The sequence below is a fragment of the Pyrus communis genome, chromosome 9, assembly GCF_041283825.1.
Source record: "Pyrus communis isolate YQ-2024b chromosome 9, ASM4128382v1, whole genome shotgun sequence".
In the NCBI taxonomy this organism is placed as follows: Eukaryota; Viridiplantae; Streptophyta; class Magnoliopsida; order Rosales; family Rosaceae; genus Pyrus; species Pyrus communis.
This window is the reverse complement of record NC_142573.1, coordinates 4,165,520-4,183,669: the sequence shown is the minus strand read 5'-3', so window position 1 is coordinate 4,183,669 and position 18,150 is coordinate 4,165,520. Positions and strand designations below refer to the sequence as shown.

At 39.0% G+C, this 18,150-nt stretch overlaps 2 protein-coding genes and 1 pseudogene across 3 annotated transcripts; 1 reads left to right on the top strand and 2 right to left on the bottom strand.

Moving 5' to 3' along the window:
- Positions 1–201: 201 nt before the first annotated feature.
- LOC137738695 (putative galacturonosyltransferase 9) lies at positions 202–7,258 on the bottom strand. 2 transcript variants are annotated; one of them, XM_088699427.1, is made up of 4 exons: positions 7,140–7,258; positions 6,756–6,862; positions 1,018–2,256; positions 202–784 (listed from the first exon to the last, which is right to left on the bottom strand). In XM_088699427.1, exons 3-4 carry the CDS (start codon positions 2,227–2,229, stop codon positions 509–511), a joined length of 1,488 nt encoding a protein of 495 aa, XP_088555553.1. In that variant the 5' UTR covers positions 2,230–2,256; positions 6,756–6,862; positions 7,140–7,258; the 3' UTR covers positions 202–508. The 2 variants fall into 2 exon arrangements, with proteins under 2 accessions (XP_088555553.1, XP_068334272.2); XM_068478171.2 differs by lacking the exons at positions 6,756–6,862; positions 7,140–7,258 and adding an exon at positions 2,530–3,630.
- LOC137738692 (pentatricopeptide repeat-containing protein At3g49170, chloroplastic-like) lies at positions 3,629–6,609 on the top strand (annotated as a pseudogene).
- A 525-nt stretch (positions 7,259–7,783) lies between the features above and the next one.
- Positions 7,784–8,644, bottom strand: LOC137738694 (basic leucine zipper 43). The gene has a single exon (XM_068478170.2). The coding sequence runs from the start codon at positions 8,553–8,555 to the stop codon at positions 7,947–7,949; it is 609 nt and encodes a 202-aa protein (XP_068334271.2). The 5' UTR covers positions 8,556–8,644; the 3' UTR covers positions 7,784–7,946.
- Positions 8,645–18,150: the final 9,506 nt, after the last annotated feature.

Sequence of the window (18,150 nt, the reverse complement as noted above, 5' to 3'; positions counted from 1 at the left end):
ATTAGGAGGAACACTAAGAACATTCACAAACAACAAATGCTTCAACCATTACTGCATTCTATTCGACTTCCCGTCAATAAAAAGTGAGAGATGAGTCTTCTGATAGAGAGAATTTAGGGTCAGATCGGATTCGTTTGATGAATGCTTCAACCATCGAAACTTCAGTGGTAGTTGTCACCGGGTTTTCGCTAAAGCTTCAAGTAATCTGAATCTGTGAATTACATTTATATACTGCAAAGTGCAAAAGAATTGCTACGTACACATTCCCAATCTGGCTGTTTACAATCCATGATTCACATGAAGAACAGATACAACATTTAGGCAAGCATAACAGACAGCTGTTCCCAACAATAAAAAAAGAAGACGACATAATTTCTCACCGAGCTTCGCTCTGAGATTGCGACCAACGAAGAAACACAAAACTTGTGAGAATTAGCACGTAGTGACTGACAATAGCTGCGACTCGCTGATGAACTTAGATCTGAGCAGTGAAGATGGTTTTTCTTTTCTATAAGCCAAAATTGCACATTTGAACAAATTCCATATCATTGTCCAAATAATTCGTCCACAGTTTCTTGTATTGGTTCATAGCAATGTCCAACCAAGGTTTCATGTTTCCGTTGTAATGAATGACCGCAGCTTTTCTAATCTCGTCCATGCTAATACTGGGATTGTACCCCAGCCCAAGAACATGCCATGACTTGTCCAAAGACTTGGTCGTCGAGTAGAAGGTAATCAGCCCCGGCGGAAGAGTCCCCAGCTTCCATAGAGTCCGGTCCTCATTCTGCAAAAATTCATGGGCAAAAGTACCCACCGATCACTATGAATGATGCATTCCACTTATGAAAAGTAACGGCTCAATTGTACTTCAACTACATATTGTGCCATTTGGCTAGCAATTCCAAAGTGAAATCACAAGTGTTTCTGTGGAAGGATTAACATACTTCGAAAATGCTAACCCGAATGGTACTTAATCTTCATACACACAAGGAATTTACGATGAAAATAAACACTTACCAAGTTCTGCCAGTAATGGTACTGCTCGGTGCTTTTCTCCAGCCTCCAAGCATCAAGATCAAAAATATTCATCCCGTAGGCCCAAGCACAAGCCCGAGGATTGAACCTCTCCCTGATAAGTGGGTGTGAAAAATTCAAATACTGGGCGTAACGATGGAAGGACCCAAAGCACGTCTCAACAGCTCCATTCACCTTCCCATCCAAATCAATCTTCCACAATCCTGTCAAGTCCTTCTGAACCACGACGTCATCATCCAAAAAGAGAATTTTGCGCAGTTTAGGATACATCTCCGGCAAATAAAACCGAAGGTGATTCAACATTGACAAGTACTTGGGGTTCCTGTACTTCATGTTTTGTGTATCCTTGGTAGCATTCTCTGCCCGATTCTCAAAGTAGAACTTCTGCAACTTTGCTGACTCAAGTTGCCTCAACACCGGCACATATGAAGAATTCAAGAAAGTGAAGTCTTCTACTGCTTTCACCTCAACATACGCACCCCGCTCCACAGGCCTCATCTTAAACCAAACCTTCATCGGAGCAAGATTCATCCTATCTGTAACAACATGGAAAACGTGTTTCCACGGTTCAACCGAGTTCTTCACCACAGATCGTATAACCACTGAGACTGCAATGACATTATCCGAAAAAATTGCATAATGATACAAACTTGGATCCTCAAATTCGGGGCTTGGTTCTTCTTCCTTGTACTTCTCCGGATGTGATATTCTTTCCTCAACAAGTCTCATGGCTAAACAATGCAAACTTTTTGGTATCGATTTTGCGGCAATCAAGCTTGCAAATGCCCCATTCTTCTTTGCCTTTATAAGCAACTCATTAACAGCAAAAATGGTATCCTTCAACTTCTGAATCTTGAGCTGATTATCATAATTTTCCTTTGACTCCGCGATCATCAACCGAGCAATTTTGACCTTATCCTTCACCTCCTTCTCAAAATGCCTCAAAACATCCTCATCCAACGGACCGTCTGATTCAAACAATGCGGTTCTGTAACCCGGCTTCATTTGAAGATCAGAGAAATTTGACGCCAAATCATCAAACATCCTCATTTGCCTAGATATCTCAAGCTTAAGCTTCCTGGCGTACGCCGCGTAAGCATTCACCAGAGTAACATGATCATTGGCTTGCTTATATATCAAATCTAATCGGGTTTTCAAAGGGTCGGAATTTAAAGCTAAAAACGTCCTACGCATGTACTCGTTTCCAGTTGTTGGAAGTGCCTGCAATCAATTAAACATCAAGATTAAAACTTCAATCTTATCTAATTGAAAAAAATTAACATCTGGGTTTTGTACTACTCCAAGATTTTCACATGGGTTTTTTCTTTCCAATCTGGGATTTGTTCAGATGTGAAAATTAGAATGCGGGTTGTGATTGATAAGTGAAATTAACATCTGGGTTTTGCTAAAGCTTCGAAATTTCAATCTAAACCTCGATTAATTAAATAAATAATTGGGAGAAAATGGATTTAGGGAAGAGGGGGCAATACATACAGAGTCGTGGTGCGGAGTTGAAGGATTTGTGGTGAGGATAACAGAGAGCGTGGCAATGAAGAGGAGAGAGAACATAGCCGAGACAAAGATCCGGTACGAGAAGAAGCTCCGGAGGCTGAGCCCGCCAAAACCCGACCCTCCTCCTCGGCTGCCTCGCATGGCCACCGCCATTGGAGCAACCAAAACTTCCGATCAGAACGCTCAAAACAGAGTATGATCGATTATTGATGATTGAATGGTGTTTTGATTCTAGCAGCAGCAGCAGAAGGGTTTGAGTTTTCTCTCTCAGCTGATTGGAAAGTGGAATGAGGAGAGAGAGAGAGGTGATTGGAAGTGCGTGAGTGTCTGTGAGATCTCAGCTGGGTGTGAAGAAGAAGACCATGTGAAAGCGTGGAAGGGATCAAACTTCCAAGTGAGAAGGACCCAATTTCCGTGTCGGTATTATTATTTAAAATAAAAATAATAATAATAATAATAGGTGGTGGAAAGGTAATGGGCAATATGGAGTCTAACTTGCAGTAAGTTCAATAAAATTTTAAAGTCACTAGTCTAACCCACCCAATGAATCTAAAACTCGTCCTGCAAACCTAAGATTAGTTAAGTTGGTTAGAATAACGTGCTTTATTATTCGTATACCTAGTTCAAATTTTTCTCTTCAATTGGAGTTCATAAAATTTTCATGGGTTCACACATTTTCCACCAATAAAATTAGACTCAAGTTTAAATCAACATTGACAAACTTGGATTAGGTCTGAAATCAACTTCTAATCTGCTCAAGTTTAACCATATTTAGGATCTCGACAAAAAAAAAAATCCAAGATAAATTTTGAGAGTAGCGTTTTTGTACAAGTGATAAAGTTCAATTCTTCATTCACTGATATTTATTGTTTTAAACATAAAATGATAAAGCGTGTATGTTTCAAAATTGTTAGATAAAAACCCATCAATTTTTCTTGAACCATAATTAAGAGCCCAATAAAGCCTTTGTGTTTTTGTTTCTCAGGCCCAACCCAAACTAATGGATAATCAAACTCCCACAAGCCGTACAATAATAACAGAAATTTGAAATGGAATTCAGAGTTAGCCGTTAGTGACAAACATGCCGAGCCTGAGCCTCTATCTTCCGGCTCCCGCCAAACTCCCCCCCACCTCCTCCACTCCGCCCCTAGAAAGCCACCAACTTTGACCCTCTAAGCAACCGTCTGATCAGCCACATTAATGTCGGCCATCTCCGCAAAGCAATCACCACCCTCGATCTCATGGCACAGCGACGGAAGCACCGGGACCTCCCCACCTACTCCCTCCTCCTCAAGTCCCGCATCCGATCCCGGAACTTCGACCTGGGAAAGCTTGTCCACGACCGGCTGGCTTGCTCGCAGCTCGAACCCGACCCGGTGCTTCTGAATTCCTTGATCAGCTTGTATTCGAAATCTGGGGACTGGAAGAAGGCGAATTCCAATCGTCGAAAACATGGGCAGTGAAAGAAATTTGGTTTCTTGGAATGCCATGGTGTCTTGTTTTGCGAACAATGATATGCGATACGAAGCGATTTCGACATTTCTTGATATGCTCGAACATGGGTTTTACCCGAATGATTATTGCTTCGCATCGGTGATTCGGCGTGTTCGAATGCCCAAATATTTGGGATTTGGAAGATAATTTTTGGGTCAGTGATCAAAAGTGGGTATCTTGGGTCTGATGTGTGTGTTGGGTGCTCATTAATCGATATGTTTGCCAAGGGTAGTGGAGATTTGGGTGAAGCGTATAAGGTGTTTGAGAAAATGCCTGAAATGGATGCGGTGACATGGACTTCGATGATTATTAGTTTTGCACAGATGGGTTTCCCCAGAGAGGCTATTGATTTGTATGTAGATATGTTGTTGAGCGGGCTCATGCCTGACCAGTTTACACTGAGTGGTGTTATATCGGCGTGTACAAAGTTGGAATCACTATCATTATGGCAGCAATTGCATTCGTGGGGTTGGCTTTAGGTCATTATGTCGGGTGTTGTTTGGTGGACATGTATTCCAAGTGTACGGCTGATGGATTGATGAATGATGCGAGGAAGGTATTTGATAGGATGCCAAACAATAATGTTGCATCATGGACTGCAATTATGAATGGATATGTGCAGAGAGGAAGGGGTGATGAGGAAGCCATCAAACACTTTGTTGAAATGATGTCAGGTCTTGTTCCGCCAAACCATTTCACCTTTTCTAGCATTCTGAAGACTTGTGCAAATCTTTTGGATCTGTGTACGGCAGTGAAATCAGGTCTCGCTTCCATTAACTGTATGGGAAATTCACTTATTAGCATGTACTCAAAGGGCTGGTTTGGTATTGCTGTGCTTTGAAAAAAAACTGATTATGCTGTGCTGTGAGAATAAGCGGCTGTGAAATAAAGCAGCAGAGTGTTTGGTAAACTTTTTTGTAAAAGTGCTTTTGAAAAAAAAAAAAAACAGTATTATAGTGTTTGGTAAACTTTTATGTAAAACAGATGTGAAAAAAAGCCGATTTTTCAAAGCTAGGTTTTGCAGCTTCTTGTTTTTGGCTTTTTTTCACCCAAAACTGTGAAAAAAAGCTGAAGCTGAATGTTTACCAAACACAAAAATAGCTCCCAGCTTTTTTTTATACCAGCTTTTTTCAGAATCACCTCAGTACCAAACCAGGTCAAAGTTAGGTCAGGTGGAAGATGCCCGCAAATCTTTTGATGTTCTGTATGAGAAAAATTTGATATCTTATAACACAGTCGTTGATGCATATGCCAAGCATTCAGACGCAGAAGAAGCCTTTGGACTTTTTCCTGAAATTCAGGATACAGGATTTGGGGCTAGTGCTTTCACATTTTCTAGTCTCTTGAGTGGAGCTGCAAGCATTTGTGCAGTTGGTAAGGGCGAACAAATCCATGCCCGGATAATAAGTCAGGATTTGAGTCATACCAAAGCATTTGTAATGCTTTGGTTTCCATGGATCCCAGGTGTGGAAACATAGATGCTGCTTTTTTAGTGTGCAATGAGATGGATGATTGGAATGTTATATCATGGACTTCAATGATCACGGGTTTTGAAAAACTGCAGCTGCAGCGGTAGAAGTGTTTGACAAAATGCTTGAGGCCAGAATAAAGCCGAACGAGATCACATATATTGCTGTTTTATCGGCTTGTAGCCATGCGGGTTTGGTTGATGAGGGATGGAAACACTTCAAGGCCATGGAGAAAAAACATTGTATCACCCCAGGAATGGAACATTATGCATGCATGGTTGATTTATTAGGCCGCTCAGGATCCCTTGTAGAAGCCCTCGAGTTTATTAACTCAATGCCTTTTACAGCTGATGAACTCATCTGGCGAACATTTCTTGGAGCCTGCCGAGTGCATGGTAACATAGAGCTTGGTAAACATGCAGCAAAGATGATTATCGAGAAGAACCCACATGATTCAGCAGCATATAGTTTACTATCGAATTTGTATGCTTCCACTGGTCTGTCGTCTGTGGGAAGAAGTGGCAAAAGTAAGCAAAGATATGAAAGAGAAGTACTTGACCAAAGAAGCAGGTACTAGCTGGATAGAGGCGAAAAATAAGATCCACAAGTTTCATGTTGGGTATACTTCACACCCAAAAGCGAAGGAGATTTATGATGAACTGGATGAAATGGGCTCAAAGATAAAGAACTTGGGCTATGTCCCGAATACAGATTATGTACTTCATGATGTGGAAGAGGAGCAAAGGGAATTCTACTTGTTTCAACACAGTGAGAAAATAGCAGTGGTGTTTGGTCTTATTGGGACATCGAAATCAAAACCATTAGAGTGTTTAAGAATCTCCGTGTTTGCGGAGACTGTCACACTGCTATTAAATATATTTCGGAAGCCACTGGGAGAGAAATAGTAGTAAGGGATTCAAATCAGTTTCATCATTTCAAGGACGGGACATGCTCTTGCAACGAATACTGGTGATGTTGTTGCACAAATTCAAACTGTAAATGATAGAAGAATCTTGCAGGGTGATTCGTAAGTTTCTTATTCCAATTTTTCGACGCCCCAGTTCTTTGTTTTTCTAGTTTTAGTCTGTACAGGTCTTATCCGCACATTTGTGTTACTATTGATGTATACTGCTTTCTGATTAATTTTAATAAAATCGTATGACTTTGCTTCTTATTCTTTTACGTTTAACGTATTTGAAGTAAAATATAAATTGGAAAAAGCACCCTAGGAATTTCGGAACAAACCTTTTGCTAGAGCTTTCCTCGTATTCCACTTTCTGAAAACTTTTTGTTGGAATTGAGCCTTGATATTCTCTCTTCTTCTTTTGCCGTGGATTATTTTGTGCACTTCTCTGAAAGGTAAAGGGATATATTATGTATGTGCGATATAATATTAACACAGTTCAGGATTAAACATAGATCATAGAACAATCAGTGTTTCTGTTATGCTGCTAAACAACACTTTGGAACTTGATTAAACTGCAGTAAATCTTGATGGGATTCATTCTGATGAGATGGATTTGAAATTTATTGGCCGTGAGCTTGATTTCAACTCTGATTTGATTGCATATAATGCGTGTAAACGATCATCACTGGAAATATATATAAATAGAAAATCAAGGCTCTTACGTTTGCAGATCTTCGTAGGCAAATAAGGTATTGCAGGAAAGAAAGAAAGAGAGAGATGAAGTCTCTGAGAAAATATCCAAATCAAAGAGAACAAATTGCAAAACAAAACAAAACAAAACATGTCGTTGTGTTTTGTCAAGCCAGCTCTCTAAAAAGCTAGAAAACAGTGCTTAATTGGATGTATATGTTAGTGGATAGCTTTTGTGAATGTCTGGCCTCTTTATAGTAATTTTAATATGACGAACCAACTCCCATTTTCACCACCTTTATTTCTGTGTCATGACCAACTCCCCGCCCAGCCCCCCACCACCATTGCCACTTATTGCTCCACCCATTGGATTTTTTTCTCCTCCCTTTGTTCTAGTACACCTGAAATTATTGCTGTACTTTCTTCGTTGCGCGATAACCTTTATTTTTTAACAATTTTTCTAGAATTATTGATGATAAATATCTAGCTCGTTCGGTAGTGATCAGGTGATCTTGATAATTTTTCGGTGATCAGGGTTTTTTGGAAAGTTTTTATGTAAGAACAAACAGTCTTTAACTTTATGCAGCTAGTTAGCAAGAGTTTACATGATTTAAGAATTTTTTTGAGATAGATAAGATTCTAGCTAAGAGATAGTGGCGAAAATTTTGAGCAATGATTCAATAAAAAATGCTCAGAACATTTTATTGCTTATTTGATTGGATCTGATACAGATTTTAAAGTGAGTTAAGGACTGGTTGACTTCTACACAAACAGAAGATCACCATATAGATGGGCAATGGGAACAATGGGGAATTGATAAGAACTTGTGTCCATTGATATTAGCCTAGCAAATCCGTGGAACTTGTGATGGACGGGTTTGAGGACTCCATTCTCAGATAAGCTGTGTTGCATGGGACATCCTCGAGGTCTCGAAGGAAAGAATTATAAGGACTGTGCAGTTGCAGGTCATTGACCATTTGGCGAAGCTCAGAAGCTTCCTCTTTGAGCTGAGCATTCTCTTCCAGAACCTTGTCGTGGGACTCTGAGACATGGTTCAGCTTGTCCACAAGTTGGTGATTCTCATTTCTGAGCCAAACCACTTGTGACCAGAGCTCATCCAAGTGCTTCTGCTTGCGCATACGCGATCTGCGCGCAGATTCTCTGTTAGATAACATTCGTCTTTGTTTCCTCTCGTTGATGAGACTGAGTTGCTGCTCATCAGCCTCATCAGAGGTTGAACTACTGAACGAGGATGGTTGCTGTGGATTGTTATTAATTTCTTGAAGTTGGGAATTAGGGAATTGAAAATTGTACAATGGGCTAGAAAACCGGTTAAATTGAAACGCAGTTGCGTTGCCTTGAGTGCTCATGCTGAAATGAGGAGGGTAGGGAGATGATGAGCTCAAGGGAGCGAGGTAATGGAGTCCGGTGGCCTCACCGGGCTGCATGGCTCCTCGAAGTTTCAATGGATAAATTCAAGGTCTTAGTGGTGAAGAAGGTGAGTGGAGAGCACTTAGTTTTTGTTTGCGTTAGGAGGGGGGGAAGAGAGGCTTGAGGAGATGAGGTCTTTTATAGGGATGAAAAGTGTGAGAAAGTGCCTTCAGGGCTCAGCTGATTGGAAGATCATGCACATCATGTCTCTGTTTTATGCAGCATCATCACATTCATCTATGTGTACATGAATGTCCGATCGAGAGATGTCTGTCTGTCTCTCGTTTACATGTTCGTTATGGGCATGCATCCATCGATTGATGGCTACATGCATGTATGCATGAAATGATATTTTACATGCATACATTCAACATGGGAGATTACAAGTAGGGTTAGTGGATAATAATTTTTCAGATCAAATCTCCGCTTACATGAGAGAGAGAGAGAGAGTTCATGTCATAAATTATTGGGAGTACAATTATTTTAATGGAAGAATGTTTAGGCGAAATAATGCGGTGCAAGAGAAAATGGGATCAACAAGTCAATCTTAATTTTGGTGTGCCATTGTCAAGTCTATAGGGATGGATACTTGCCATCCAATAGAGCCTTGTGACGTAAGGAAATGGAAGAAATTAAAGAGGTTTTAGAAAGCCTAGAACTTTATACGTACTGGTTATAATAATTAAGGAGCTGATCAGTGACTCATCACACACTTAAACTCCCCATCAGTTTATCAATTAATCAACCGTAAACAATAATTTGTTCGATCGTTAGCAACATATGCCCGCTGCGGCGTTTTTAGTTGTTGGATTGATAGTGTAGCTTCGGATCTTCTACGATAAAATACGAAATACGTATAGCGATATGCTAATCCTATACACCACTTAGTAGTTAAAGTTGATAGCAAAATTCAAGTTAGAAATATATATCGGGGACATTTAAAGTGAGATATTGGATAACAATTTTCTTGTCCTCTTTTGTGAGCTGAGATACAAAGGTGCAAGCATATATTCTCCAACAAAGAGAAATGCAACTCAATTATCAACAATCTGCATTATTATAAAAATCAGTTTGTATTGCTTTATTGGCCAGTTGAAGACAAATTGTACTCACCCAAATTAGTTTCGCCTTCTTTAGAGGTATATTTTTTTTGTCACTAATTCACCACGTAACAAATGTTTATTGGACAGATGATTCACTTTTCGAGTACATGACAAATATTTATTTGACAAGTAACGCTACTAGAACCATAGCAACTAAGCTTGTGGTTTCTGCATCCATTTAAAACTCTTTTAGTTAGTGGAAGACTGCATTTTAAAGTACATCCATAAATCCCATATATCCATTTCCCACCACTACTCTACAAGAGTTTTCCACTAAGTAACATCTGCTACATTTGAATGGCTAGAACAGAAGCTAATCGTTTCTCCATGTTCCTGCTACAACTGACTTAATTTGACCTAAGTGCACCTTTAATTATGCTTAAATATTTAACGAAGTCGGGAAAAAACAGAGATCCATTCTTGTAACTAAGATGTAGTTTCAAGAGTAGATCTCTGTTTTTTCCTGGCTTGGTTATGTATTTAATCATAATTAATGGTGCATTTAGGTCAATTAAGTCAGTTGTAGCAGGAACATGGAGAAAAGATTACCTATTGTTCAAGCCATTCAAATTAGCAGATGTTACTTAGTGGAAACCCCTCTTGTAGTGTAGTGGTGGGAAATGGATATATGAGATTCATGGATATGTACTTTAAAATGCAGTCTTCCACTAACTAAAAGAGTTTTAAATGGATGCAGAAACCACAATCTTACTGATGATCAGGCAATGCTCTCTCTCTCTCTCTCTCTCTCTCTCTCTCTCTCTCTCTCCCACCTGAGGGTTTGAGTTGGGTCAAGTTGAGTGGACTGAATGGTCAACAATGCCATTAGACAGGTTTAGACTGCTCTATCTTTTCTTGTCTTGCAACTGTCCTTCCCCTGTTCCATACGTCTCTCAATTTTATTTTCTTTGAGGATTTGGAGTATATGGAGGTGGATGAATAAGTAAGTGAAAAACCCCCGACTTTGGAGTATGTTTTTCTGCTCAACTGTACTTGTAGTGTATATTGTATGGACGACTGCATTTGGTTGGTCAATGTTGCATCACTTAGTTTCGACTCCTTAGGTATGTCTGTGTGTGTGCAATAAAGGAGAAGTACTTCGCTGACCCTTGGGTTGTATGTTCCCCTTCTCCATGTAACGCTGATCACGGAACATAGTCAACATCACACGAAAATAAGGAGCCGAACATACACCTGGGTATGCAAGTTTCTCTGGTGGTATAGGGTTGGTTCGGAATTTTCTGGTGAAAAGAATGAGTGTTATCAATTCTACGCAGCTAACTTTAGCTTTAGTAAACCTGTTTAAATGGTCAACTATTTTCCATCATGCCTATATGGTTTGTTGTTTATGTACTACGCTGGCCAATTGTTCAGTCAAGGAGGCCAGAAAATGCAGCAAACTTGTAACTATAAGCATGCTTGGTTTTGGTTGTAATTCAACAGATAGCTTACAACTATCCGTTTCACCAATTTTGGTAGTGCATGCCGCAAGCATGTTTGAATTCTGCTTTCAAGTACTAAAACATAAATGAACAATTGTTCCTAACAAAATTCTTAAGTTCGGGAGTATAATAAGAGAGATTTCCTCTACCACGGTTCAATTCTCTCATCTCTATATCTCTCTTTACGTGCCCATGTTAAGTAAGTTATTGACGCATACTTAGCAACGTATACGTATGCACTCAAATTGAAGGAATACACCCCAAAAGAAACTTCAACCTCAATTTTGAACGCATACTTGGCAATGTATATACACTCAAATAAATTGAAGGAATACACCCCAAAAGAAACTTTCAACCTCAATTTTGAATGGCACTTTTCCTTCAAACCAAATGTGAGTGAAAGTGAGATTGAATCTGACGATAGAACTCCTTTTTTCCCCTCACTCAACTTACATATCTTATCTACCTCTCAAAATCATTCTCCATATCTCTTCATTTGTTTCTATTTTATCCTTGAACTTTGTTGGACAATCACTACAATCCAAGGCTCCAAGGGCATTTTGGGAAAATAAAATGTCTCCGTCTGGGACATTTGCCCTACAATGACGGTCTAGTTGTGCACGGAAGGGCACTTGATTTAACTCCTGCACTTTTCGTACCACAAGACACTCCAAAAGAAATCCGAAATTTATTTTAAAAAAGGAAACCCTAAAATTTTAACAACAAACAATGATAGACATGAACAAAAGTAAAGACTAAAGTAGGCAGACGACAAAACGCGAGAGCACGTTAGATGTCACACGTTCGCCTGGCAAACATTAACAAAGAGAGATTTTTCAACTTGCTTGGAACACGACTTGTTATTCTAAATGTCATAATTTAAGTAGTTGAATACTTGCAAAAAAAATTTTAATTACTTATATTATGACACTTAGTATATCAAATCGTGTTTTTGATATATGAAAAAATTTCTCAATTACAAGCGCCAATGGATGCTTAGTGCTCCACCTCCTAGCCCTATTGCTTGGCTTGTCAAACTCTCTCTCTAGCTAGGTGGTCTAGCTAGGGTTTCTGTAGTGTTTAGGATTCTTGGAGAAAAATTCTAGTGTATTGGAACACGACCTAGTATACTAAGTGTCATGATACAATTGATTATCAAATTTTCTTTTTAAGTTTCTAACTAATTATATTGTTATACTTAGTGTACCGGATCGTGTTTCCAACACACTGAAAATCTCTCCTAAATTTGGTGGCTTTTTTAGGCTCCTCCACCAATCAAGAGGGGTTTGCAAGTTTTTGGGCATTGTCCTTAGATGCCCAGATGACAATGTTCATCCCACTATCATTGCAGTTTTTGTTTTTGTTAAAAATGGTGATGGCATGGTGATGAAGTGGGTAGCTAGGTAGGGCGTGTAGGTTTCATCCAACCCAGGCCATTCATGACGGTGGTTGGCTGGTGGATTTGCTTTGTTTTTCAACCGTTCTCAAATCATTCGTACGTATGCATTATAATCCTTATTCAAGTTATAACTTGATATATATTTGTTGGTTTATTTCCTCCCAGTTTAACCTTCTAGAGTGTACGTAGTATCAAGAGTCTTGGTTTGCAAGAAGTTATGCGTTTGAAACTTATAATTTGTTGGGTTGCAAGTATATATTAGGAAGTTGTGTATTTGAAGGCTACTCGAACTTATATGATTCTCTCACAGTTTCTTTCTAGGGATACACTTGTGAGTCTGGGAAAGAAGGGTTTAGGCACTCACAGTTATTCCAATTCAAAATTATGTTTTCTTGTGATGTGTGTTCTTAAATTCAAGTTTTGTTGTTTTAAATGAAACTATGAAAACGCAAACATGAATTTAGTCAAGTTGGCTTGTATTTCCTCCTTTACACTTAAGTTCGAATATACAATATTGCTTATATTAAAAAGTCTATAAAATTAGTTTTATTTTACAATAATATTTTCCAATTCAAAATCATGTCTTTATCTTATATTTATATATGTTTGCTGAATTTCATTTGCTAGTCCTTAGCATGATTAGTGAAAAAGGTTGAATTAATTTATCCCTTTAAATTGTTGTTAGCTATAATTCGTTGATGTAAGTCTAAAAAAAATCCATGCCAATAAAATGTGTTGGTGCTAAAACTCAGACAAAGTTTGGACACGATGTTTAACACGTATTTGTTCCGAGTGTTATTTTTGGTCTCAATATCACGAGATGGCTCAAGAGAAAGAGAGAATATGCATGACACTATTGGTAGTTGCCAAGATATAGTATTTGTATTCGAGTATGTGAAGCTTGTGCGTTAATCTAACTTTTTAACCAAATGATTGTGCACCGAGTGGGACACTAGTTCGGTTAAATTCTTTTATGTGCCTCGAGTGAATGAGGACTTAAAATTCAGTGTAACTTCATGTATGCTTGCCTAAAAAGTGAATGAAACTAAAATAGAAACTAAAACGATAAATAAAATGTAATCATTTCATGATGGAGTCAAGATTACAAACGTTCACAAAATAAAACGTAGGCTAGTCTTACCTTAATTTTCAAAACTTCACGATGAGGTGAATGTGAAAATAAATAGATTGAACGATGATTTAAGTACTACTGGGTGATGATCGGTAGCGTGGTACTGATCTTTCCCTATTTCAATTTATTTATTTTATTTGAGTAACCACTATTGTCACATCCCGGCCCGGGCCGAACCACTTCCCGGGCCCGCTCCACCACCGTAGCACGATATTGTCCGCTTTGGGCCCCGACCACGCCCTCACGGTTTTGTTTCTGGGAACTCACACGAGAACTTCCCGATGGGTCACCCATCCTGGGAATGCTCTCGCGCGCTACTCGCTTAACTTCGAAGTTCCCATGGAACCCGAAGCCAGTGAGCTCCCAAAAGGCCTCGCGCTAGGTAGGGATGAGAATATACATTTAAGGATCACAACCATATTTTTAGAAAAAATTTCCTCCGCCGCACGTGCCTGCGCGTGGACCGAGATCAGGGCGTGCTGGCCGTCACACGAAGGTGACGGCCAGCACGCCCTGATCTCGGTCGGGGTGTGTCAACTATTAAATTCAAATATCTTTAAAATTAGGTTTTAAATTGTTGATTAAAAATGTTTAAATATGAATTATAATAGATTTTGCACGGAAAAATATATTTTGAAGAACATGAATATGATAGTTTGTTGTTATGGTAAGAGAAATAAAAGAAAATTTTAAAAAGTATAAAAAATAAAAAATAAAAAACTAAAATGAAAAAAAAAAATTTGAAAAGGGAAAATCGGTATGATGATAGCGACTGTTTTGAGGTTCAGTTGCTACCTTGAGATCAACATTTCTTATGTATAATCGGTAGTAAAGTATCGATCGTATCATTCTTAATTTTTTTTTTCTTTTTTCTTTTTTCTTTTTCCATTGAATTTTTTTTTTTCTTCCTACCTTACTTTATTTATATTCAAATACTTTTAGATTTATATTTATATCCTTGTTTTCGATTGTTTTGACTTGGATTATAAGAAAATGCATTTTGTAGAACATGAAGATGATAGTTTGGTGCTAAAGTCATTGATGAATGAAGGAGCTTCAGTCTTTATGGCACCCTCTGGAAAGGACGAGTCATAAGGGAAAAAAAAAAAATACACCATACAACAGCAGTTTATAAATGTCCCACCTTTGGCAACAATGTTTCGTCCAGCCAACCATGGTTGACATCTGAGATTAAAACTAAACTTTACCCCTATTGATAGTGGCCTATAAATGCCCACCTCTGGCAAGAATGCTTCGTGTAGGCAACACTCCCTACCCCTTACAATGCCCTTCCCTTGGCACCAATGGTTCGTTTGAACAACAATGGTTGATTCGTGCGATTAAAACTGAACCCTACCCCATATTGATAGCGGCTTATATATGCTCCACCCCCGGCACCAATGCTTTGTGCAGGCAACAATGGTTGACCCGTGTGCTAAGCCCGCCTCATTTTGCATGTTGTGTTTTTGGTACGTTGAGTCACCTTAGTTCCCGCGCGAATCATGTCACGTTTTGTGTGCCTCATTTTCCATGCGCCGAGCCCTCTTTACAATTATACAAAACCTTGACTAACTCTTCAATCAACCCAACTACTTTTTAGCACAAACCCAATTGCTCTTCAACAACACTCTCATGTTAGCTTTTCAGCTACAATCTCAAAGTCTTCCCTTGAAGTAAATTGTCACATCCCGACCCAAGCTTGAGTCTGCCGTAGCACGATATTGTCTGCTTTGGACCCTGACCATGCCCTCACAGTTTTGTTTCTGGGAACTCTCGAACAACTTCCCAAGGGGTTACCCATCCTGGGATCGGTTGATGTGGGATGTTACAATCCACCCCCGTTAGGGGCCCGGGCCAGGATGTGATAATTTGGTATCAGAGCCACTATGTCGTGTGGTGCGAGTGTGTCGACGAGGACATCGGGCCCCTAAGGGGGGTGGATTGTAACATCCCACATCGACCAAAGGAGAAGGGGTGATGTGCCTTATATGTGCATGCTCCCCTCTCTATAGCACGAGGCCTTTTGGGAGCTCATTGGCTTCGGGTTCTGTAGAAACTCCAAAGTTAAGTGAGTTTGGGCTAGAGTAATCTCAGGATGGGTGACCCCTTGAGAAGTTGCTCGTGAGTTCCCAGAAACAAAACCACATGGTTGGGGCCCAAAACGGACAATATCGTGCTTCTGCGGAGTCGAGCCTGTGTCAAGATGTGACACAAACACTGCTTACGATCCCTAAGATACTAAACTTTTTACAACTCAGCTACCCCGTGGTATGATTCCGTTGATGTCCATTTCCAACCACCATGATTTCCTCTCTAGGGCGCATGTTTTGTACTAAATCCAATATGACACTAGTGATCTTGGGTGGACTTCTCTAACATTATGTTGCAGTTCATGGGATGAATCTTGCTAGAGTTTTACTACTTTCTTTACATTTCCAGTCAATTTTCATTTCAAGTTACGTAGCTCAGCTTATCAGCTTAACAAAGGTCATGAGTTTGAAGGTCTATGGTTCTATTATATAGGCAGTGGAGAATGAGCAACCTCGATCATATCGTTGAGCTGAAACAGAAGTAGATTGGTCATTTGGTGTTGACGGTAATTGTAATTCATGGTACGTGACCTTCAATTGTGTCTTAAGGCGGTTAGCATGATTGTTTGTAGTGACTTCATCATGTCGGATGATGCTTACATACGTATTTAAAAGGATGAGGTATTTCCGATCTCTAGTCGTCTGAGTGGCAAACATACTTTGGAAGGATTTCTGTCTCAAACCTCGGACTAAGTGAGATGGTCGTCCAAATTTTGGTTTGGGCTTTTGAAGTTTTGGGCCCGCGTTGTGCAACTTTTGTGTAAATAAAAATGAATAAACTCCATAACAAGCCTTATTTTTGTTCATTTTTCAAACAAAATGAATTGTATAGAAATGAGAAGAGAGGGAACATTCTTCTCTTATTTACATAAATCTAATTAATAATCTTTTGTGAGAACAAAATGTTTAATTAGTACCACGTCACATTCATATCCCAAGAGCATACGCATTATATGCCTCCTCTCTCATAGAGAAGGATTCTCTCCCTTCTTTTTTTCCCTCCCCTTCTCTCCCCTTTTATTTGAACGGTCGCGATTAAGCCACATCAATATCTTATATTAAGTTTTTATAAAAAGAGAAAGACAAAATAAAGAGCGTACGAAAAAGGAATGGAAGAAGATGGAAAGAGGAGGGGAGAGAATCATAGTTCCTCTCCCACAGCCAAATCCTACTGTTTCTATATCATGAGATCATTAGATCTCAAGAGATTGGTTAATACAGGATAAGCCCATCATGAGCTGATCACACCCTCTTAAGAATTTCTTCTTTTTCAGTTCCACTTTCTACTTATGCAATTAAACTAATCTCATTTCGCAGACAAGTTAATTACTCCATCAAATAATATTTGTTTAATGCTTTACACAAGATTTGCCATCTCTGGTGCAATGTATGTATTCATTTACTTAATTCTGGGTGGTGCATTTTGAGTAAGACTGACTCACAGTTGACAGGTACATGTGTTTACGTACTTGTAATAATAAAGTATCATTTAAAGTTGCAGGTTTATTTTAAGCAAAATGATTAGTTTAAACTTGGGTGCTTAATTACCTCCTCGTCATCAATATTGTTTGTTTTCACTGATACTTGTTGGTTGATACTGCTACTAATTAATTATATGGTAGTCTTGTAGTAAAAATGTCTTGGATTATCCAACCACTGCTTGTTTTCATAAAAGGTACACGACTGCTGCTCTATTTTTATATGGTATATGGTGGCGATCTAATTATAAATTTAATTAATCAATGAGTGGTGCTTAAACACTGCGTTTTTTTGGTTTAATTACTTTAATTATGCACAGCCTGAAGTATTTTGGGTTTTAAACTAATCAAGTTGGCTTCTGAGTTTGTTTATAATTTCTTGATGCATGTCCTTCTAGCTAGGCTTGCTTATAACATATGAAAATAGGGGTTTACAAGCAATATTGGCAGAAAAGAGGATCTTGTAAACGCTCCGATTTACAAGACCTACGTGAAATTAGGGTTTCCAATATTAGTTAAGAATCATTGTGCTGCTAGCTAGCCAGCCCTCTGAATTAGTCTGTTACTTCACATTGATCCTTAAACACTATATATCTATAATCTGTATGCCATTGTCTCGCCAAATTTTCATAATCCATTGATCCTTGACCAAAATTTCTTACTAAGTTACAAATACAATGTTATGGGAAAACAAAATGATGGCCATATCTAGCAGAAAAGAGAGGGCAAGATTGGTTTTGGTTGTATTCTTTGAAAAATCCAAAACTGCTTGCATATGCTTTCATAATTAAGCCATTTGGAAAGGGTTGTGGACTAATCAATTGGTCTTCGTTTATAGTTTTTAAGAATTAAGATGGTTAAACACGACACCCTTGCTGCTAGGTCTGCCAATGGCAACAAGAGACATTGTTTGGTGGGCTAATTGAAAGGGCTAGCAACAGAAAATGGTAACAAAAAATGACCAAGAA

What these genes read in the sequence shown, in the direction of transcription:
- LOC137738695 (XM_068478171.2), bottom strand. Translation starts at nt 2,700, where the DNA reads ATGGCGGTGGCCATGCGAGGCAGCCGAGGAGGAGGGTCGGGTTTTGGC. An exon ending in CAACTCCGCACCACGACTCT is followed by an intron (nt 2,257 to 2,529) that starts GTATGTATTGCC and finishes AATTGATTGCAG; the next exon opens with GCACTTCCAACAACTGGAAA. An exon ending in ACCATTACTGGCAGAACTTG is followed by an intron (nt 785 to 1,017) that starts GTAAGTGTTTAT and finishes GAATTTTTGCAG; the next exon opens with AATGAGGACCGGACTCTATG.
- LOC137738694 (XM_068478170.2), bottom strand. Translation starts at nt 8,555, where the DNA reads ATGCAGCCCGGTGAGGCCACCGGACTCCATTACCTCGCTCCCTTGAGC.